The following is a 23524-nucleotide window of genomic DNA, read 5'->3' as shown; positions in this document are numbered from 1 at the left end:
GGAAGGGGGTCCTCTGTCTTATTTTCCACAAGTTGTAATAGCTTATATAAACTAAAAAGCTGAGACTATTACAGATCTCTACCTAGTCTATTAAGTTAAATTGAGTCTAATGTATGGCCGTTTTTAGTTCAGGGTTTCTTTAAACTACAAAACCCATAATCTTCTTAAACATAAGTGTGTTTTTCCCCTAGGTCCCCCAAATGGTATGCTCATAAATATACTCTAAAAAAAAAAAAGACATAAGCCAGTCTATTACTTACAAATTTTTCATGAAAATAAACTTAAAAGTTCCTTACAAGATTCGTGTTCATAAGTTAGAGCCTTTCTTTTGCTTTTTCATTGTGTTTTTCTCCCTTCCACTCCAATTTACCACATAGCTTTTTTTCACACCCTGATTTGTTTCCTTGATTCCATTCACATTTGTTTTTAGTTACAGCATAATTCACTTATGGTTTAAAAGAAAATATATAATCATTACTTGTTTTTAGCTTCATAGTTGCCTACAATTAATTATAGCCAAGAGCTACTTAAGTCACATTTCATTGGCTTTTCATATTCTACTGGAATGAATAATTGAATTGAGAGCATAATTCACCATGGTTTAACAGAAAATATATAATCATTACTTGTTTTTAGCTTCCTAGTTGCCTACAATTAACTATAGCCAAGAGCTATCTACTTAAATCATATTTCATTGATTTTTCATATTCTACTGGAATGAGTAATTGAATTATCAGTTGAAACTGATCTTTTCTCCCATCAGTATTCTCTGTTGAATTAGTAAAAATCCCAAAGACTGATAATACTGATACTGATAAAAGCCAACTTCCAGAGGTATTTCTTGTATCCTGACTTAGACCAACCCTTCTGAAGAAATATTTAAAGGAGGAAAAGGAAAGTCTAATCGGGATGAGTGGTGAATAGAGCAGCTCTACCACCTACCTCCCTTCCATTCAAGTTGCTGTTCCCAATTGTTTCTTCCACTTTGAGTCTGCAGAATCTAGCAGAACTGGAAAAGCAACTAAAGACAGAAAATGTAATGCTATAATTTGAGGGTAAGTATTAAAAATCTGTTTCTTCTAGAGTTAGCACATGTCAGCATGGTGTGAAATAATGCAACTGATGCAAAATCCATTGGATTAGCAATAACAATAAAAGATAACCTTTATTGAGCATTTACACATGCCTGGTAATGCACTGAGTAGTTACATGGATTTAGCTGATTTTATTTCTACAATAATTTTATAAGAAGAGTAGAGTTATTGTCTCCATTTTAAAAATCGAGAAGCTGTGGTTTGAGAATTTGCCACTTCCAAATAGCTCGTAAGTGGAAAAATTTGAACTCGGACAAAGAAATTTAGACTCCAGAGCCCTTGAAAGCAACCATCATTCCATTCTGCAATTAAGGAAAACTGCACTGGCTGCATATATCACTTGGGTTTTGTACCTAATAAACCAGTTTGTAAAGGGACATTCAAGAGCAGTGTATGTACCTGGAGAACTAGGTAGGCTGGAAGTTTAAATGAATCTCTACTGATGAAGAGAGTATAAATTTGTTTTTCTCAGTTATTGTGCTGCCCATCCTCCCTACCAAACAATTCTTCACATCTTCTACTATTTTGCCTTCCAGATATCTATGCCATGGCCTTACTTACCACACCGTACTAGTAGTGCAAACTGAATGTAAAGAAATTGGCCTTTGGAAGATATAGCAGGGAAGCAGAATGAAGAGGATTCATTCAAAATTCCCCTAAAGAATTTTAATCCCCTTTATCTAGCTGTGGGCAAACAGCTGGAACTGGCTTGTTGACTATCTGCCTGTTGAAAACCAGATTATATTCTCAAACCTCCAGACCTGCATTATAATCCTGAAACCAGATATGCATGCATCAGTCACTGCAGCACCCACCACTTGTTGGACAAAATTCTCCTGCAGAACTCAAGTCACACATTCTTAAGATTGTAAGTGAATCCAAATTGCATAGCCCTAATTGTATAACTCAATTAGAACTGACTGAGTGGATAAAGCAATACTTTTAAAGAGGTTTCTTCTGAAAAAAAAAAATGTGAAGAGCTCTTGAAAAAGAAGTGTTCAGTTGAGCAAAAGTTCAGAATGGGCCAGATCGTAGGGGCTCCAAAAATTAAAGTAGGTCTGAGGGAACTGAGACAGAGGCCTAAAATAAATTTAACCTAAAATAAATTTAACTGCCTACTTCACAGCAGCATAGGGAATATTTACTTGTAGGTAAACTCAATTACATTGCTATGAACAAGTCCTTGAATTCTCTTAGTCAAATGACTGAAGAAACAGAAAAGAGAGAGGCAGGCCCTGGTACATGTGGGTGGCAGTGCCACCCATTTGGTGGTCTGAAGGGGCTTTTTGAAAATGATACCATTTGTAATGTGGGTTTAAAGCAATATTTTGACTAGTGACTTCAAGTCTGTAAAGGGTATTAATTATTTCGGAATTTCCTCCAATGTGTAGATCCTTTGTGTTTTGAACACACTGATTGATGAGTTAATCTACAGCTGCTCCCGGGTGCTCTGCAATTTTCAGTCTTGTTGCTATGAGCCGGGTACTTCTCTGAAATCTCCAGTGAGATGCGCATTGTGAAGGAGCGGTGGCTCTGCACACTGGCCACAGTGCCATCAAGTGGTCATTCTGCAAAACTGTAGGAGAAAGTCAGTTTGTGTTTCCACTAAGTTCTCTAACTAGGACACTGTAACATTTTCTCTTTTCCAGATGAATTAAAAGATTAAGTGAACAATGGGGAGTTGATTGTTCTTTTCATGTTCTTCTGCACACAATGAGGTTTTTGTTTTGTTTTGTTTTGTTTTGAGTAATAAATGAGTCATGCCACGGGCAAGCAGAATGGCAACGGTGAAAGAATATTGGACTGAGAGGCAGAACATGGTTTTACTTTGCCTCCAACTTCACCTCTCTTGGTCACAATTTACTTTTTCTAAACAGTGAGGGGCTTGGACTAGGTCTCCCAACGTCCCTTCCTGCTCTAAAAGTCTCTGATTCTTTGCCCTCTTTACATGTGATTCATACAGAGGAGCATAACCTGGAAGCTGATCACTGGCCTAGCAGCTCCAACAGATCCTGGTTATGCTGCTTTGAAAGCAAGTTCAAAAAGTGGCAGCAAGGCTGAAGGGGCGAGAGGAGGGACTGAACCCACTGTGCCCAGCGGGAGAGGCAGACTTGCCAACTTTATCTGGCAAATGATTTTGCTTCCCACATGTCTGGTGGAGGAAAGCCTAGGTAAAACTGTCCTTCCTGACTGAGGTCTGACCCAGGGAATCTGCTGCAGCTACCCTGGATGTAACTGGGATGGAAAGTTCTCAGGCAATGGAACATTCAAGCACACCTGTATTCACTGACACCAGCATCAGGCTGCTAGGACTAAAGCTTTCACTGAAGATTAGAAGAAAAGGAGAATTCAAATTCCACCTCAAAGTCTGGGCCTTGCCCTTCCCCTGAGGGTACATGAGAACCTGGAGCCACACTGGGGAACGGTCTCTACTCTGAAGCTTGCTCCCCACTGCTGCCTTTCTCAAACTCCTGTTTGGAGACTACATGAATCAGGATACGGAAAGGGGAGTCATTTCCCTATCCCCTCTAATAGCCTGCCTCCCTGAATCCTGGTTCTTGCCAGATAAATGTGAGGTGAGGTGAATGTTGTGTTCCCAGGAGTTATGCAAATTTTCATCAACCTGTGCATTACACCCTGTTTACTCCAATTTCAGAATCAAGTGAGACAACAAGAATCCTGAATATTAGAAAAAACAAAAAGAAAAACAGTGAATTACCAACACCCTCAGAGAATATAGCTGAATTAACATAGGTCATGAGTCTTTGGGGCTCTCTTACTTGTGATTTGACTAACACTCTTGTAATTATTTATGGCTTTAAAAAATTTTCTATACCAAGAGCTTCTATGAGGTTGTCTTACTTAATTTCCAGGTACTCTCATAGAACATTAAAGACAAAATGGACCTTAGAAATCACCTAGTCTAAACCTTTTAGTTTAAACCTATGTTTAGGCCTGAAAACATATAAATATAAAATAAAAATGAATTACATTTCACTTTTTATAATCTAACTTAAAAAATATTCTACTTAAAAGGACAAAAAAGGTATTGTTGGGGTCTTGTCTATATTTAACAAGTCTGAGTCATAAAACTCAAGGGCCAAGAAAGGTAAGTATCTTGTTCATTGTTTTGTTTTCAAGTGCCATTTGCTGATAGAATAAGTAAGCATGTGGGGAGAAGGAGGAAAGGAAGGGAAGGATAATATGAGACATTCTTTTTATCTTTTGAATTTGATTGAAACAAGTATCTCAAAAACATGCAGATGTTTTGTACATGGAATATTTTGTTGTTCTTTGCCCCAGATATCAAACTCAATGCTATTTTGTTTCCATGTCTAGAGGTGGGAATCTACAGGCTTCTTTCTATATCTCAGATATTTAGGACCACAAGTCCAGTTAACTCACTAACAGCCAAGTAAAAGGTGAAGGCCAGTTCATTAAATTTTATCTAGACACTCCTTTTAGGAATGGCCAGATTCTCTTGGACCTTAGACTTCCATCAAAGCAAAGGCCAGGAGGCCCGTCAAGGCTGGATGGATTTGGCCACTCATGTGTTCATCTGCAACGTCAAGAAAAGAGCAAGAGACTTGCAGTTAGAGGAACTGAGTGTGTATGCCAGCTCTATCACATTCCAACTGAAAGATCTTCAGCAAGTCATAATTCTTGAGCCCCAGTTTCCTCATCTATAAAACAGGGATGATAGTAACTACATCACAGAATTGTTAAGATGGCAAAATGAGATAATGCATGTAAAATTATTGAATAATCAGTTATTTGAAGCTAACTAGAATATAAAAACTAGGATATAAAAATGCATACCATGTGAGTGCTAAATATAATAAAGAAAACAGATTAATAATTAGCCTGAAATTCACAATCATAGTCAACATGGGGAAATTGGGAAAGGGATAATTTGGGGGAGGAACTCAATAAAGACGCCATTAATGATGTATTTTTTAAAGTTGGGTGCAATGGGGTTTATTTAATTACTGCTCTTTCCATAGTACATCTACATGATATATACTCTTTGTGTGTATGAAATGTTTTATAATAAATGATTTTTAAAAATGCACACTAGTCTTGTCTGTAAGCCCTTTATTGTTTAAATGAAAACATTTTAAAAATGTGCTGGTCCTAGAGTTAAACTAGCGGTGACCAGGGAACCAGAGGAAAGAATTCCAAGTTATCACAGTCAAAGAAGAGTTTGAGTTTGGCTGGGAGAGAGGAGGAGGAGGAGGCTCTGGCTAGAGAAGTGTCCTCACGTCTGAGTCTCCAGGATACAGAAGGAGGTGGACCTTATCCTTGCCGTCCCAGTAAAGAGGGACAGGGCTGGGCAGCCAAACGTCTCTGAATTGCAGAGCACAGAGAAATGCCAGCCATCATTTCTCCCTTTGGCATTTTCTGGGTATGCCTAGCAAGGGTACCTGCTCATTTGCTTACCCTAGACATAGCCTACTTGGGACACAGATATGAGGAAAACATCACATTGACCTCAAAATTTTCAAAGTCTCACAGGCAGCTTAGGTCAAAGAAGGATGAAAACAGAGAGAGAGAGAGAAAGGGGGTGGCAGGAAGGAAGGGGATAAAGAATGAAAGGGGGAAGGGAGAGTGAGATGCGGCAAGAGGGAGGGAGGGAGAGAGGAAGGAAAGAAGGAAGGAAGAAAAGAAGGGAGGGAGGAAGGAAGGAAGGAAAGAAAAAAGTAAGGGAGAGAGGGAGGGAGGGAGGGAGGAAAGAATTAAGCTTTCTTTCCCTAGGAATCCAGACTGCTCATCAGATTCTAAAATACGGAGTGCTTTCCATAGCAGATCTGAACACTGGTTGGTCACTTGCAAGATTATGTAAAACATATAAAATATTACCCTTTCCCAAATGTTGCTTAGTAGAGAAATACAAGGCTCTGAAATGTGTGACATTTGGGATTTCCTTTGTAACAGAAGCTCATAGTTACAAAAATTCAATAATGGGGAGAAAAAAAAAGAATAAAATTAGGTGGAATCATTAATCAAAGACGACGTGCATGGTTTATACTTTTGAGGCCTAATGGTAAATAAAAAGAAGGAAAGCATCTTCTTTATAATACATGTAACTAATATATTAAAAGGACTATCAACTACAGTTTAAAGCAAATGCTTCCTCTAAAACAAGAAGCAACTAAAATAAAAACCACAAAACTATAATCAACAAATGAATGCATTTTACAAAATAAAACATTTCCCTCAGAAAGTTGAGTGAAAAAAATACATAAATAGCCTCTGTTTTTATAATTAAAGCTTTTTAATCTCTGGCACATAACAATAATTGAAAGAATTCTGAGAAATTAGACAAAAGTATTTGGTGGATTTGAGTTAATGGGCCAGGCAAGCTTTTTTTCCTTGGCTTCTCTGTCAAATGAATCATAGATTGAGTCTTTGGTTATCGTTCTGGCTGTAGGAGGGATTTCTGAAATGCCAACATAATTTTTTTTGGCCATCCTTGAGCTGGTTGTAATTGTATAGGCATTGCTTCTGTAACATTTCATTGAGGACATGCAAAAAGTCTCTTTCATTCCTCTCCTAAAATTGGCATTATAAATTGAGTACAGAGTAGGTTTAGAAGCCGAAGAACTAAAGGATATCCACGTGATTGCTGTGAAAACAAGGGAACTTTTCCTATAGTCTTGCTCATGGGGGTGCCACAGCTGAGCAACATGAAAAGGCAGCCAGGAGAGCAAAAACAATAGATTTAAAATGAGGAACATCTTGACGGTTTTCACTTTTGTCCTTGGTACAATGTTCATTGTCCTCCTCACTGTTCGGCCATCAGTGCCTATTCTCCAAATATACTTTATGACCTTTTGGTAAAATAAAATTATGAGGACAGATGGAATTACAAAGCCCACCAAAAAGTGGATGACAGTATAGGCAGTTCCTTCCCAAGAGGAAGGGAAGAAATAATTACAATGACTGTCCCAATTGGAGCCGTAGAAAAAGAACACAGGGGTCACGAAGGCTGCATCAAAGATCCACGATGCTGCAATCATTTTCTTGGCCTTTTCTCTGGACACCTTGAAGCTCAGAGGATAGACAATGGTGTAGAACCGGTCAATGCAGATGGAGAGGAGAACATAGATCTGGACACCAGGGGTGAGGTACTGAAAATATCGCACAACCTTGCACATTACACTACCTAGTGTCCACCTTCCAGCAGTGAACTGAAGCAGGACAAAAGGCGTGCTGGCAACGCTGATGAGAAGGTCAGCACATGCCATGGAGACCACAAAGTAATTGGTGGTGGATTGAGTTCTCCTGCTTCTATGGATGACCAAACAAACCAGGGAATTGCCAAAGATAGAGAACAACCACAGGGTCCCAAAGAAAATGCTGGCTGTGGCCACTTCCCCAGGTTTCAGTCCATATTGCAGGTCTGTTCTGTTGCTCTGCCAACTATGCTCCTCATAGGATTCCATCAGGTCATGGCTTGGCAGAGGTATGGCTGTCTCAGTGCAACTGTGGTTTTGGAAGGGTATCAGAAGTGTAGGAATAACCAAAGAAGGCTTGCTGTTATCCATTCTGTGAGCAAAAACCATATTCACTTTTTTCCTCTTAGCTCTGGATAAGAAAAGAAGAATGAGGCCTCCTGTTAAAATGGTGTTATATAGATTGATTCCTAAGACTAATGCTCTTATTTGACACTTTGGTTGTCATTTGTCAATGAGTAGGACTTGTGCAATGGCTAATAAACATGACTACATCTTATGACCTCTGTCCAGAAAAAGCTCTGGACCCCATTTCCCTTTCATTTTAGGAGCTATTTTAGCTGATCCTAGCTCAGGCTTTCTCTGGCCTCACTCTCTTTAAAGAACCGTTAGTCAAATGTGGTAGACCTTATATCCAGCTTAACTCCTAAACATATCCTCATTCCTTTCATTCATTGGGGATCACAGAGGCTTAGGGAGAGCAAATCTAGCTCATGATAAAGGTGTTACCACCAAACAAAGAACTATTAGAATTCTGGGCAAGTGTGTGAGAAGTTCCTGAATGTTGTAATGCTGAAGCAATAAGTCTGCAAGAGAGGAAAACTTGGGCAAATGGAAATACACAGATGCCAGCGATGGAAATAGCTAACTGGAGTCTGTGAATACAGACTGACAATTATTGCAGAATTTCCATCCAGAATTTCCATTATGGTAACACACAGAACAATCGTAACACTGCTATATGAGCCAAAAGTAGCTTTTTCCAAAAGATTATGTAGTTCATATACTAACAGCTTGCCCACCTATCAATAATATCTGTTTTGATGCTACTCTGTTGTTACTGTTTCATAAAAAACATAGAATGGAAAACAAATCAGATGACCTCTAAAGGATGTTACCAGTTTACTAGAGACCCTCCGGCAGGCAGACTATCAAAAACAACAAATATAATTGTGAACTTTACTCAACTTTTTAAAATGCTATGATCCTTAGATATAAAATATTATATAGTCTTTATTTTATCCTTTTTTGTGTTATTCAGTAAGAAAAAAAGTTATACTTTTTAATAGGTAAAAATATTGCATAATTGTTGGCTACTAAATTGAAACCAAGGTGATTTTGGTCACAGCCTATTTGTTAGGGTTTAATTTGGTCTGAATAGTAAGCAGAAAAAGAAGCATAGCAATTTTATGGTTATTAAGGTAAGAGCTAAGGATAAACAGATGTTTTCAAAATTTTACCCATGAAAAGTAAAAAGTCCATGTGAGTAACAGCCACCATATCGTTTGGATTCCAACAGATGGAATCTGTCCTGTGGGGTGTCCTCCAGCAGCAAGCTCTCATAGGGAGACTAGTTTCCCTCTGAGTGGGCTCCTGGGACAACATCTCACAAAGAAAGGTTCTGAAATTAAGAAATGGAATTAAAGAAGAGTTCATAAAGACTCATTTTTCCTTGAAGGATTTTTGCATTAATTTTTGGTAGGGAGAAGAGGGCTAATATATATTATCCTCATGAGAAACCTGATACTACAAAAGCCTGGAGCTCAGGACAACATGCTAAATACCAGTTCCATATGTCACCTTCAGGATTTTTTGTCCATGACACAGCCGTACTTAAACTTTCAAAGAAAATGTAAGATAATTAGATATTATAATTCATAAAAGGCCTTTAAGAGTCAGAAACTAGAATACAGGCATAATTTGGAGATATTGCAGGTTTGGTTCCAGATCACTACAATAAAGTGAGTATCACAATAAGGCGAGTTATATGAATTTTTTGGTCTCCCAGTGCATATAAAATTTATGTTTACACTATACTGTAGTCTATTAAGTGTGCAATAGCATTATATGTAAAAAAAAATTATGTGCATATCTTAATTAAAATGTGACACCGAGACATGAAGTGAGCACAAGCTGTTGGAAAAATGACACTGATAGATTTGCTTGATACAGGGTTGTCACAAATCTTCCATTTGTAAAAAATGCAGTATCTGCGAAGCGCAATAAAGTGAGGTGTAATAAAATGAGGTATGCCTGTACTGCTTACCGGGGGCCGAGTGGGCGTAGGGAATGGGGAGTTAATGTTTAATTGGTACAGAGTTTCTATCGGTATGATGCGAAAGTTTTGGTAACGGATGGTGGTAACGGTGGCACAACACTGTGAATGTTATTAACACCACCGAATTGTATATCTGGAACTGTATAAAATGGGAAATTTTAGGTTGTATATCTATCATGGAAAAAAAAAGACCTTTCAAGCATGGCTATCCAATTGATAGTCATTTTTAAGATTAGCAACTATATTTTCCGTATAACAAATCAGTTTGAAAACGCAACATGAGATCTGAAACCATTCTAGAAAACCTGGAATGTATAGTCCTCATATTTATAAAATTGAAATGTAAACTTCTAAAAACTGAAAGTCTTTTCACCAAAATATACATAAAATCTACAAAATCCTATTTAAAAAAAAATAAAAATTTGTTTAAAATTTTAAGTTTAAAAATAAAACAGAAAAGCAATTTTTCCAGCAGAAGAACTGTTCTAGGCCAAGCCCTATTCAAGATGGCAGAGTGAGAAGTGTCAGGGCTCTGTGCCCCCAAAGAAGATTTGAACAACCAGCAAGAACAGGCAGAACATCTTAAAGTGCCAGAAAAAAAGTTAAAGGTCTGCATTAACAGAGCAAGCACTAAATCAAGAAAAGGGCTACTTAATAGTGGTAGGATTTCATGGCATGCTTGTTGGCCCCTCCCCAGTGCCTCACTAGCTCAGTGCATAGCTTGGTGCACTCCCAGTGGAGAACTCTGTCCCAATTCTGGAGGTAGTAGAAAAACCCTCATGCACATACTGGCCCAATCTGTCTGGGGTGGCCTTGAGGGGGTTCACCATCCCAGAACTTGCCCTGTAAGTGTGGAGGGTGGCTCACAGAGCTCATATACAGACCGCTGTAGCAGAGTAGTCAAATGGATGCCTGGGGCAAAGGATTGCTAGCTCTTAGACATACAGTGCAATGCCTGGAACATAAGGAACCTATTTCCCAGGGAAATGGGGATATTTGGAATTGTGTCAACAGACTGTGCATGCCCAAGACTAGACACATGTGAGGAAAGGACCAATGAGGTCTCTATGCTTTGGCCTGGAGGTATTCTTTAAACTCATTGTATGGATAAGCCCTGGAAGAGAGCACTCACACAGGTCAATCTGCAAAGACTAGGAAAGGTGTTTTCTTTTTTTCCTTCTTTTATTTATTTATTTATTAATTTATTTTATTTTGGTAGCTCCTGGCATGCCAGGAAAGCTCTGTCATAACAATAGCTGGATAGAGGCTTAAGAAACAGACATCTCAGAGTCTAAATTCCAGTGACAAAACCTTAAAATATCAAAATGTCCATGTTTCAACAAAATATTACAGAACAGATAAAGAAACAGGAAGTGACGGCCAGGTAAGGAGAATATTAAAGCTTTAGAAATCATCAAAGAGGAGGATCAGACATGGGCTATTCCAGACAAAGACTTGTAAAAAATGGTCTCAAAAAAGCTCAAAGAGCTAAAGGAAAATATGGACAAGTAACTAAAGAAATCAGGAAAATGATAGATGAATTCAAAGAGAATATCAATATAGAGATAGAAATCATGGGGAAAAAACAACAAACAGAGTTGAAGACCATGGTAACAGAAATTAAAAATTCCTTAGTGGAGTTCAACAGTATATTGGAAATGGCAGGAGAAAGAATCAGTGAACTTGAAGATAAGACAATTGAAATCATCTAGTCTGAGGAGCAGAAAGGAAAGAAAAAAGTGAACATAGCCTGAGGAACCGGTGGGACACCATTAAGCCTAACAACAATATGTGCATTATGGTATTCCCAGTAGGAGAAGAGAGAAAAGAGCAGAGAATATTCAAAGAAATAATAGCTGAAAACTTCCCAAATTTAATGAAAGACACGAATATATATATCCAAGATGCTCAACAAACTCCAAACAGGATAAACCCAAATAGACTCACGCTGTGCCTTGTTATAATTAAACTGCTGAATGCCAAAGATAAAGAGAAAATTCTGAAAGAGAAAAGCAATTTGTCACATACAAGGGAGCCTCAATAGATTAAATACTAATTTCTCATCAGAAACCATGAAGGCAAGAAGGGAGCGGGAAGACACAGTTAAAGTGCTGAAAGCAAAAAGTCATCAGTCAAGTGTGATTGTGAAAATCTTGTGGATCACACTCCCTTTATCTAGTGTATGGATGGATGAGTAGAAAAATGGGGATAAAACTAAATGACAAATAGGGTGGGATGGGGGGATGGTTTGGGTGTTCTTTTTTCACTTTTATTTTTTATTCTTATTCTGATTCTTTCTGATGTAAGGAAAATGTTCAAAAATAGACTGTGGTGATGAATGCATAACTTATGATCGTACTGTGAACAGTTGATTGTATACCATGGATGACTGTATGGTATGTGAATATATTTCAATAAAACTGAATTTTAAAAAAAAAGTACTTTAAAAAGGAAAAAAAAAGTCATCAGTCAAGAATTTTATATCCGGCAAAACTGTCTATCAAAAATGAGAGAGGACACTGTGGTGGCTCCACAAGAAGCTAAGTATGTGGGGCCATAAGGTCCTACAACCTCATTATGGGGTATGTATTTGGAACATCTGAGAGCAGAGACATGAATGGACATTTGCACACTGGTGTTTATGGAGGCAATATTCATGATTTGCAGTGGGTGGAGGTGGCCTAAGGGTACACTGACTGAGGAACAGAATGGTGAACTCTGGTGTATGCATACAATGGAATATTGAGCAACTACAAGGAGCGAAGCTGTGAGACACGCTACGAGGTGAATGGATCCTGTAGACAGCATATTGAGTGAAGTATGCCAGAAACCAAGGCAAACACTATAATGCCTCACCAATATGGACTAACTACAATGTGTAAACTCAGAATTGAAATCTTAGAGCACGGCCTAACAGAGAAATGATCATTGTAATGGTCCCTAGATTGTAAGCTCTTACAGTAGTCAAATCTATTCCTGAATTGTAACGGCTATCTCCAAACTCTGAGATGTTGATCCCTTAATGTATAACCTGATTGATCTCTGGAACATTGGGTATCTGTGTTAAACCTAAAACTCAGAGCTAGAGCTTGGCAGAAATGAATATCAGTATTAACGCAGACAGCAACTGTTAAAAAAAAAAAAAACAAACTGAAATAGAGCCCAGACTTCAATTAGAGATATGAATAAAGCAGATCTGGTTAAGACTAGAGCAAATCGGGTCAAAGGGTAAAGGGTGAAACTGACTGTGCATTAAAACTTCAACTTCCATGTGAGACCAAGAGAAGAGATGTTTATTTGGTGTAGGATCTATATTTTCTAAACAATATAACTTCTACAGTTTGTTCAAACACTACAATTACATGGAACTTTAATAGGAAGTGAGCTATGGTAGGTCTGTATAGCTTAGAATGAAATAGCAACACATCCTAAAGTAATTTGGGTGGAGAATAAAAATATATATTCGGGGCCCCCCTGAAGAGCTGGGGGAGGATGCAGAGGTGTTGGACTTCCTCACCTGGATTATCGCTGATATTCTCACAAACATTGGGGACTGACGGCTTGATGTGCTGAGCCCTCTGTCTTTGGCCTGGCCCCTATGAAGCTTGTTGCTGCAAGAAGCTAAACCTGCTTACAATTGTGCCTAAGAGTCTCCCCCTGAGTGCCTCTTTGTTGCTCAGATGTGGCTCTCTCTCTCTAACTAAGCCACCTTGGCGGATAATCTCACTGCCCTCCCCCTTATGTGGGACCTGACTCCCAGGTGTGTAAATCTCCCTGGCAACACAGGATATGACTCCCAGGGATGAATCTGGACCCCACATTGTGGGATTGAGAACATCTTCTTGACCAAAAGGGGGATGTGAAATGAAATGAAATAAAGCTTCAGTGGCTGAGAGATTTCAAATGGAGTAGAGAGGTCAATCTGGTGGACATTCTTACGTACTATATAGATAACACTTTTTAGGTTTTAATATATTGGAATAGCTAGAAGTAAATACCTGAAACTACCAAACTCCAACCCAGTAGCCTTGACTCTTGAAGACGATTGTATAACAAAGTAGCTTACAAGGGGTAACAGTGTGATTGTGAAAACCCTGTGGCTCACACTCCCTTTATCCAGTGTATGGATGGATGAGTAGAAAAATGGGGACAAAACCTAAATGAAATTTAGGGTGGGAAGGGAGGGGGTGATTTTGTTGTTCTTTTTTTTTTTTCTATTTTTTATTCTGATTCTGATTCTTTCTGGTGTAAGGAAGATGTTCAAAAATAGATTGGGGTGATGAATGCATAACTATAAGATGGTACTGTGAACAGTTGATTGTACACCATGGATGATTGTATGGTATGTGAATATATCTCAATAAAACTGAATTTAAAAAAAAATCTGAAGCAAAAAACAAACAAAACAAACAAACAAAAAAAAACGAGGGTGTAATGAAGACATTCCCAGATAAACTAAAGCTGAGGGACTTCATCACCACTAGACCAGTCCTACAAGGGATGCTAAAGGGAGTGTTACAAGTTGAAAGGAAAAGGATACTAGACAATTACTGAAGCCACATGAAGAAATAAAGATCTCGAGTAGATATGGGTAGATATAAATAACAGTACTATTGTATTTTTGATTTGTAACTCTCTTTACTTCCTACAGGATCTAAAAGGCAAATCACCCCACCTTTATGTAGATCTTGTCACAAATTACATATTTATACATTATGAGTCCAAACTAGTATCATTACATTTCATGACTGTGTCCTAAATAAAATAGGAATCATTGGTGCAGGCATGTTTCCTTAGTCAATGCACATACTTTAAAACCCATAAACTTCCCTCTATTTTCCTCTCATAACAAAACTGCAAATGAAACCCAAGCTCACCACTGCAATTAACCCCGTGAGGCCTTCTTTCACCATTTCCTCCAGCTACTTACACCAATGGGTGCATCTGCCAATTTCTCCAGCAGCACCACTCAGAAGGAGAGGGTCAAGATGCTCAGAAACGGTACAAGGGAGCCCAAGGAATTCACGAGTCCAGGTCTGTCCTGATTACAGTACAACTTTTCTGACTACCTAAAATTGCTGCAGCTGTTTACTTATTCAATAAAGCAAAAAAGTGCTCTAGTTACTAGGGAAACAATGATAAGTAAGTCCCATAATAAAGGTAAATATACTAATAAGCAGTTTTAATAATTATAATTAAGTGCTAAAAGCAGATATAAATATACAAGGAGCTAAGAAGCACAGAAAAATAGGGACCCAAATCTGCCTGGAGGGTACAGAAGTAAGAAAAGGCTTCACAAAAAAGGGGAGGTTGGAGCTGAGGGCTTAGAGGTTAAATAGTTCTTCAGGAAGACAGAGGAGTTTAAAAAAAAAAAAAAAAGACATTCCAGGGGAGACAGAGAGCATGTGGAATGAATTTGGGGGTCATCTTTCCAGGCTGATCATTTTTGACCCTTTCCCCTTTACAGACATAGTTTCCTCCAGATGATAACTCCCAGAGCATATAGTCTCTAAATGTCCTACAATGAGATTGAGATAAATCTTTCCTGTGGTTACAATGAGAGTTTATATGTTCCACATTCTTCAGCTAAAATGTGGTCAGACAGCAGATAAGAATATAAGCATAAGGAGGCGGGGCAAGATGGCGGAGTAGTGAGGAGCAGAATTTCGTCTCTCCCCTAGAGCAGCTGGCAATTACCCAAGAACTATATGAAACAGTGTTTTCGGGGTCTCCAGTAACCAGTCACACATTGGACACAAGTTTGGAATTGGAGGAAAAGCTGAGATCGCAGCGAACACTGTAAGTTCCCCGGACCAGGGGTCTGGCGCCCCTCCCCACCCAGACCTCACAGGCTGTCTTGCTGCCGGCTCCCTGAAAGGAGGGGAAAAAAAAAAACACCAAAAAACAGCAATCTGCTGAGGGCAAGAAGGGAGGCTCAACCCAGCCTCAACTGCAGAATTAATTAACAAATTAATTGACTAACTTTGGGAGCTGGGGTGCTAAAGAAGGGCTGGGATCCAAGAAGTGGGGGCACGTAAAAGAGGGCACCCATTCCCAGACTCCAAAAAAGCCATTTTTTTTCCCTTACATTTCCTCCCTTCTGGCTTCTCACTGATCCCTTATCTTTTTGCATTTCAATAGCCCCCGGCAGGGGTGGAACTGAAGCAGTTGGAGAGTAATTATCAGACAATAGCCCAAAGCATACCTTTAAATGCTCTATTCTGACACTGACAAAATTTCCAGGCTGGGGAAAGACGTTTAAAAGAAACTCTTTTTTCTCTTTTTTTTTCCTTCTTTCTTTTTCTTGATTTTTCTTTTTTTTTTTTTTTTTTTTTTTAATATAAAAGTAATATATGTGGTTATTTTCTATCGGAAAGCCCAGGTTGAGGGACTAGGCTGGGCTTGAGAGGAGACAGAGTACCCACAGTGTCTTTGAATTCCGTATTCACTACTGAAGGCCTCCACCCCCGTCTTTAATTGGCAACTCAGGCTGACCAAGGAATCTACCTGGAGAGGCCTCAAAGAGGAGAGAGGAGAAGGGAATAGTGCCCCTGAGAGACAACTGGAGTTCTGAGGATTGGGAGAGTGGAGGGAAGCCCAGCTCAACTGGCAGTCCTCCTTCTGGGAATTCAGACCCCAGGGGCTGGAATTCAGATTCCGGCTTCAGGCAGCCACGCCCCTGACAGGATCAGAGTCACCAGGAGAACTAAAGGCTCCATACCTCCTTACACTGGTGGGGGAGCTGCGGACTGGCCAGCGCCACCTGCTGGACAGGAGAGGAAAAGCACCAATTCTAAAGGCCTCATAGGAGGGTCTCATTCTCAGGAAAACTCCATACCCTCCCAATGAGACCTGGGCCTCACTAGACTGGGAAAATCTGACTAGGGTCGACCATATCTGAGGAGACCCACTCACAAAAAGGTTACATAGAGGCAGAGCAAGAAACAGAAAAAACAAGAGGGGAAAAATTCCGATCAACTAAATAGAACCTAAGTTAGAGGTCTAGAATAAGTTGAACTGAATAACAGAGGCCAGAAAACAAAGCCAACCAACAAGAAAACCACTAGGTAAAAGACAGAAAACAAGCTCCAAAATAAACTAATCAAGAAAATCAGATGCCTAGACAACTTAAGATAACAAGCCATACCAGGAAACACGAAAACATGGACCAGCCAAAGGAACAAACTAATAGCTCAGCTGAGACACAGGAGTGGAGGCAACTAATGCTAAATAAATTTGATGAAATGAAGGAAGAGATAGCAAAAGAGCTGAAGGATATAAAGAAGACACTGGCTGACCATAAAGAAGAATTCATAAACTTAAAAAACAAATGGCAGAACTCGTGGGAATGAAGGCCACAATGGAGGAGATGAAAAACACAATGGAGGGACACAACAGTAGATCTGAACAGGCAGAAGAAAGGATCAGTGAACTGGAAGACAGGTCATTCGAATTCATACACACAAAAGAACAGATGGTGAAAAAAATGGAAAAATATGAGCAGGGTCTTAGGGAGCTGAGTGACAACATGAAACGCACAAATATACATGTTATGGGTATCCCAGAAGGAGAAGAGAGGGAAAAGGGGCAGAAAGAGTAATAGAAGACATATTCACTGAAAATTTCCCAACTCTTATAAAAGACAGAAAATTAGAGATTCAAGAAGTACAACGTACCCCAAATAGAATAGATCCCAATAGACCTACTCCAAGACACTTACTGGTCAGATTGTCCAATGTCAAAGACAAAGAGAGGATTCTGAAAGCAGCAAGAGAAAAGCAATCCATCACATACAAGGGAAAGTCAATAAGACAATGTACAGATTTCTCTGCAGAAACCATGGAGGCAAGAAGACAGTGGCATGATATATTTAAGATACTGAAAGAGAAAAACTGCCAACCAAGAATTCTATATCCAGCAAAACTTTCCTTCAAAAATGAGGGAGAGATTAAAACATTTTCAGACAAACAGACACTGAGAGAGTTTGTGAATAAGAGACCGGCACTACAAGAAATACTAAAGGGAGTGCTACAGGCTGATAGGAAAAGACAGGAGAGAGAGAGTTGGAGAAGAGTGCACAAATGAAGATTATCAGGAAAGGTAAAAGGAGAGGAAAAAATAAGATATGACATATAAATTCCAAAAAACAAAATGGTAGTAGAAAGTACTGCCCTTACAGTAATAACACTAAATGTAAATGGATTAAACTCCCCAATAAAAAGACACAGACTGGCAGAATGGATTAAAAAACAGGACCCATCTATATGCTGTCTACAAGAAACTCACTTTAGACACAAGGACAAACATAGACTGAAAGTGAAAGGTTGGAAAAAGATATTTCATGCAAACAACAACCAGAAAAAAGCGGGAGTAGCTATATTAATATCAGACAAGTTAGACTTCAAAAGAAAAACAATTAAAAGAGACAAAGAAGGACACTATATATTAATAAAAGGGTCAATTCATCAAGAAAACATAACAGTCATAAATATTTATGCACCAAGCCACAATGCCCCAAAATTCATGAGGCAAACACTGCGATCACTGAAAGGAGAAATAGATACCTCTACAATAATAGTTGGAGACTTCAATACACCACTCTCATCAATGGATAGAACATCTAGACAGAGGATCACTAAAGAAACAGAGATGTTGAATTCTATGATAAATGAACTAGACTTGACAGACATTTATAGAACACTACATCCAACAACAGCAGGATACACTTTTTTCTCAAGTGCTCATGGAACATTCTCTAGGATAGACCACGTGTTGGGTCACAAAGCAAGTCTCAACAAATTTAAAAATATTGATATTATACAAAACACTTTCTCAGACCACAATGGAATGAAGTTGGAAATAAATAAAAGGCAGGAGGTCATAAAATTCACAAACATATGGAGGCTAAACAACACCCTCTTAGAAAACCAGTGGGTAAAGGAAGAAAGTACAAGAGAAATTAGTAAATACCTCGAGGCAAATGACAATGAAAACACAACTTATCAAAACTTATGGGATGCAGCAAAGGCGGTGCTGAGAGGGAAATTTATTGCCCTAAATGCCTATATTAAAAGAGAAGAGAGAGCAAAAATTGAAGAGTTAACTGCTCACCTGGAGGAATTAGAGAAAGAACAGCAAACTAACCCCAAAGCAAGCAGAAGGGAAGAAATAACAAAGATTAGAGCAGAAATAAATGCAATTGAGAACAGGAAAACAATAGAGAGAATCAACAAAACCAGAAGTTGGTTCTTTGAGAAAATCAATAAAATCGATGGACCACTGGCTAGGCTAACAAAAAAAAAGAGAGAGCAGATGCAAATAAATGCAATCAGAAATGGGAAAGGAAATATAACTACCAACCCTGCAGAAATTAAGGAGATAATGAGAAGATACTATGAGCAACTATATGCTAATAAACTAGACAACTTAGATGAAATGGACAACTTCCTAGAAAAGCATAAACAACCAACATTAACTCAAGAAGAAATAGATGACCTCAACAAACCAATCACAAGTAAAGAGATTGAGTCAGTCATCAAAAAGCTCCCAAAAAGGAAAAGCCCAGGACCAGATGGTTTCACATGTGAATTCTACCAAGCATTCAAGAACGAATTAGTACCAATCCTGCTCAATCTCTTCAAAAAAATTGAAGTAGAGGGAAAGCTACCTGACTCTTTCTATGAAGCCATCATCACCCTAATACCAAAACCAGGCAAAGATACTACAAAAAAAGAAAATTATAGACCAATTTCTTTAATGAATATAGATGCAAAAATCCTCAACAAAATACTCGCAAATCGAATCCAGCAGCATATTAAAAGAATTATACACCACGACCAGGCGGGATTTATTCCAGGTATGCAAGGCTGGTTCAACACAAGAAAATCAATTAATGTAATACACCACATCAATAAATCAAAGCAGAAGAACCACATGATCATCTTGATTGATGCAGAAAAGGCATTTGACAAAATTCAACATCCTTTCCTGATGAAAACACTTCAAAAGATAGGAATAGAAGGGAACTTTTTCAATATGATAAAGGTGATATATGAAAAACCCATAGCTAACATCACACTCAATGGGGAGAGACTGAAAGCTTTTCCTCTAAGATCAGGAACAAGACAGGGATGCCCACTATCACCATTGCTATTCAACATTGTGCTGGAAGTTCTAGCTAGAGCAATTAGGCAAGAAAAAGAAATAAAAGGCATCCAAATTGGAGAGGAAGAAGTAAAACTTTCACTATTTGCAGAAGACATGATTCTATATGTAGGAAATCCAGAAAAATCTACAGCAAAGCTACTAGAACTAGTCAATGAATACAGCAAAGTAGCAGGCTACAAGATCAACACGCAAAAATCTGTAGTGTTCCTATACACAAGTAATGTGCAACAAGAGGAAGAAATCAAGAAAAAAATCCCATTTACAATAGCAACCAAAAGAATCAAGTATTTAGGAATAAACTTAACCAAGGACACAAAAGACCTTTACATAGAAAACTATAAGAAACTACTAAAAAAAATTGAACAAGACCTGAAAAAATGGAAGAACATACCATGTTCATGGATTGGAAGACTAAATATAGTTAAGATGGCAATTTTACCTAAACTGATTTACAGATTCAATGCAATACCAATTCATATCCCAACAACTTACTTTACAGAAATAGAAAAACCAATAACTAAATTTATTTGGAAGGGTAAGGTGCCCCGAATAGCCAAAAATGTCTTGAGAAAGAGGAGTGAAGTGGGAGGTCTCACACTACCTGACTTTGAAGCATATTACAAAGCTACAGTGCTCAAAACAGCATGGTACTGGCATAAGGACAGATATACTGATCAATGGAATCGAATTGAGTGTTCAGAAGTAGACCCTCACATCTATGGACAACTGATCTTTGATAAGGCAGTGAAGCCGAAGCAACTGGGAAAGAGCAGCCTGTTCAATAAATGGTGTTTGGAGAACTGGATATCCATTTCCAAAAGAATGAAAGAGGATGTCCATCTCACACCTTATACCAAAATTAATTCAAAGTGGATCAAAGACCTAAACATTAGCACCAAGACCATAAAACTCTTAGAAGAAAATGTAGGGCAATATCTTAAAGATCTTGTGAAAGGAGGTGGTTTCCTAGACCTCACACCCAAGGCACGAGCAACCAAAGAACAAATAGACAAATGGGATCTCCTCAAAATTAAACACTTTTGTACATCAAAGGACTTTGTCAGAAAAGTCAAAAGGCAACCTACACAATGGGAGATGATATTTGGAAACCACATATCAGATAAGGGTTTAATATCCCGAATATATAAAGGAATCCTGCATCTCAATACCAGGAAGACAAACAATCCAATTAAAAAATGGGCAAAAGACATGAACAGACATTTTTCTGAAGAAGAAATACAAATGGCTCAAAAGCATATGAAAAAATGCTCAACTTCACTGGCTATTAAGGAAATGCAAATCAAAACCACAATGAGATATCATCTCACACCTACCAGAATGGCCATTATCCAAAAAACAGAAAATGACAAGTGCTGGAGAGGATGTGGAGAAAGAGGCACACTTATTCATTGTTGGTGGGAATGTAGATTGGTACAGCCACTCTGGAAGACAGTATGGAGGTTCCTCAGGAAGCTAAATATAGATTTGCCATATGACCCAGCTATTCCATTGCTGGGTATACACTCAGAGGAACTGAAACTTAAGACACAAACAGACATTTGTAAACCAATGTTTATTGCAGCATTATTCACAATTGCCAAGAGATGGAAACAGCCCAAATGCCCATCAAAGGACGAGTGGATAAACAAACTGTGGTATATACACATGATGGAATATTATGCAGCTGTAAGACAGAACAAAGACATGGATCATGTAATAATGTGGATGAACCTTGAGGACATTATGTTGAGTGAAGTTAGCCAGAAACAAAAGGACAGATTCTGTATGGTCTCACTAATATGAACAGACATTAATGAACAAACTTTGGGAGTTAAAAGCTGACAACACAGGCGACCAAGAGATAGAAAGAGGGCAGAGATCAGCCATCTGATGCTGAAGGAGTACAGAATGTTTAGGATTGATTGCATAGATCCAGAAATAGATAGCATAATACTGTGTGATGGTAGCATGGTATTGTAAGTACACTGAACAAAGATGTCTGTGAGTAAAGCTCAAAGAGGTGGGATAGGAGAATGTATGACACCAGAGGTAAAGATAGATGATAAAGACTGGGACTGTATAACATGGCAAAAACTGGAGTGGCCAATGACTGTTACTAAATATACAAATATAAAAATGCTTTTGCATGTGGGAAAGCAAATGAATGTCAACCATGTAGAAATTTGAAAAAGGGATGGTATACAGGAAAAAACATAATCAAAGCAAACCAGAGTTTATGGTCAACAGTAACATTATAATATACCTCCATTAAATGTAACAAAGGCAATACGCCAACACTAAATGTATATGAGAAGGGGATATAGGGGAGTAATATGGGATTCTTGGTAGTGGTGTTATTTGCTGTCCTTAGTAGTATATTGTATTGTATGACATGTTATTTTTCTTTTTATCATTTTTTCTTATTGCTAAAAAAAAAAAACAATTTTTCTTGTAGTAATCAGTATGTTCAAATGCTGATTGTGGTGATAAATGTACAACTTTATGATGATACCATGAACAACTGATTGTACACTGTGGATAAATGTATGGTATGTGAATATAACTCTATAAAATTGTAGGAAAATATATATATAGGAGTAAAAGTGTTGGAGAAAACATGGTGAGAGGGATGATGCCTCACCAATATGAACTAACTACAATGTATAAACTCAGAATTGAATCTTAGAACATAGCCTAATGTGGACACAGTAATTGTAATAGTCCCTAGATTGTAAGCTCTTACAGCAGTTAACTCTATCCCTGAATTGTAAGGCCTGTCTCTAAACTCTGAGATGCTGATCCCCTACCGCATGTTGTCACAAACATTGGGACTGGCGGTTTGATGTGCTGAGCCCTCGAGCATGGGACTTGCCCTTATGAAGCTCATTACCACAAAGGAGAGTCTAAAGTTGTATGTAATGGTGCCTAAGAGTCTCCCCCTGAGTACCTCTTTGTTGCTCAGATGTGGCCCTCTCTCTCTCTAACTGAGCCATCTCGACAGGTGAACTCGCTGCCCTCCCCCCTACGTGGGACCCGACTCCCAGGGGTGTAAATCTCCCTGGCAACGCAGAGTATGACTTCCGCGAATGAATGTGGACCCGGCATCGTGGGACTGAGAGTATCTTCTTGACCAAAAGGGGGATGCAAAATGAGACGAAATGGTTTCAGTGGCTGAGATATTCCAAATGGAGTCGAGAGGTCACTCTGGTGGACATTCTTGTGCACTATATAGATAACACCTCTTAGGCTTTAATGTATTGGAATAGCTTTAAGTAAATAGCTGAAACTACCAAACTCCAACCTAGCAGTCTGGACTCCTGAAGACAATTAAACAATAATGTAGATTATAAGGGGTGACAGTGTGATTGTGAAGACCTTGTGGATCACACACCCTTTATCTAGTGTATGGATGAGTGGAGGAATGGGGATAAAAACTAAAGGACAAATGGGGTGGGATGGGGGGATGATTTGGGTGTTTTTTTTTCACTTTTATTTTTTATTCTTGTTCTGGTTCTTTCTGATGTAAGGAAAATGTTCAGAGATAGACTGTGGTGATGAACGCATAACTATGTTATCATACTGTGGACAGTGGATTGTATATCATGGATGATTGTATGGTGTGTGAATGCATTTCAATAAAACTGAATTTAATAAAAAAAAAAAAAAAAAAAGAATATAAGCATATCCAGAATGGGTGTGGTACCTTTGTTCAAACAGCACTTTGTTAATCCTTTACTGCAGCATTTTCC

The 23524-nt window shown here is 38.5% G+C and overlaps 1 protein-coding gene across 4 annotated transcripts in view; it reads right to left on the bottom strand.

Moving 5' to 3' along the window:
* Positions 1-6378: 6378 nt before the first annotated feature.
* The window catches only part of GPR19 (G protein-coupled receptor 19), a 54254-nt gene continuing 37108 nt past the window's right edge, over positions 6379-23524 (bottom strand). For 3 of the 4 annotated variants that reach the window (XM_037848157.1, XM_037848160.1, XM_037848158.1), the window contains one exon: positions 6379-7682. In XM_037848157.1, coding sequence (XP_037704085.1) covers positions 6413-7660 — 1248 coding nt within the window. In that variant the 5' untranslated portion in view covers positions 7661-7682 and the 3' untranslated portion in view covers positions 6379-6412. Of the gene's footprint in view, positions 7683-8790; positions 9357-23524 lie in introns of those variants that run through there. The other variant, XM_037848159.1, reaches the window with a different exon arrangement.

Source organism: Choloepus didactylus, chromosome 8, assembly GCF_015220235.1.
Source record: "Choloepus didactylus isolate mChoDid1 chromosome 8, mChoDid1.pri, whole genome shotgun sequence".
Taxonomy (NCBI): Eukaryota; Metazoa; Chordata; class Mammalia; order Pilosa; family Megalonychidae; genus Choloepus; species Choloepus didactylus.
This window is presented reverse-complemented; position numbering and strand designations above follow the sequence as displayed.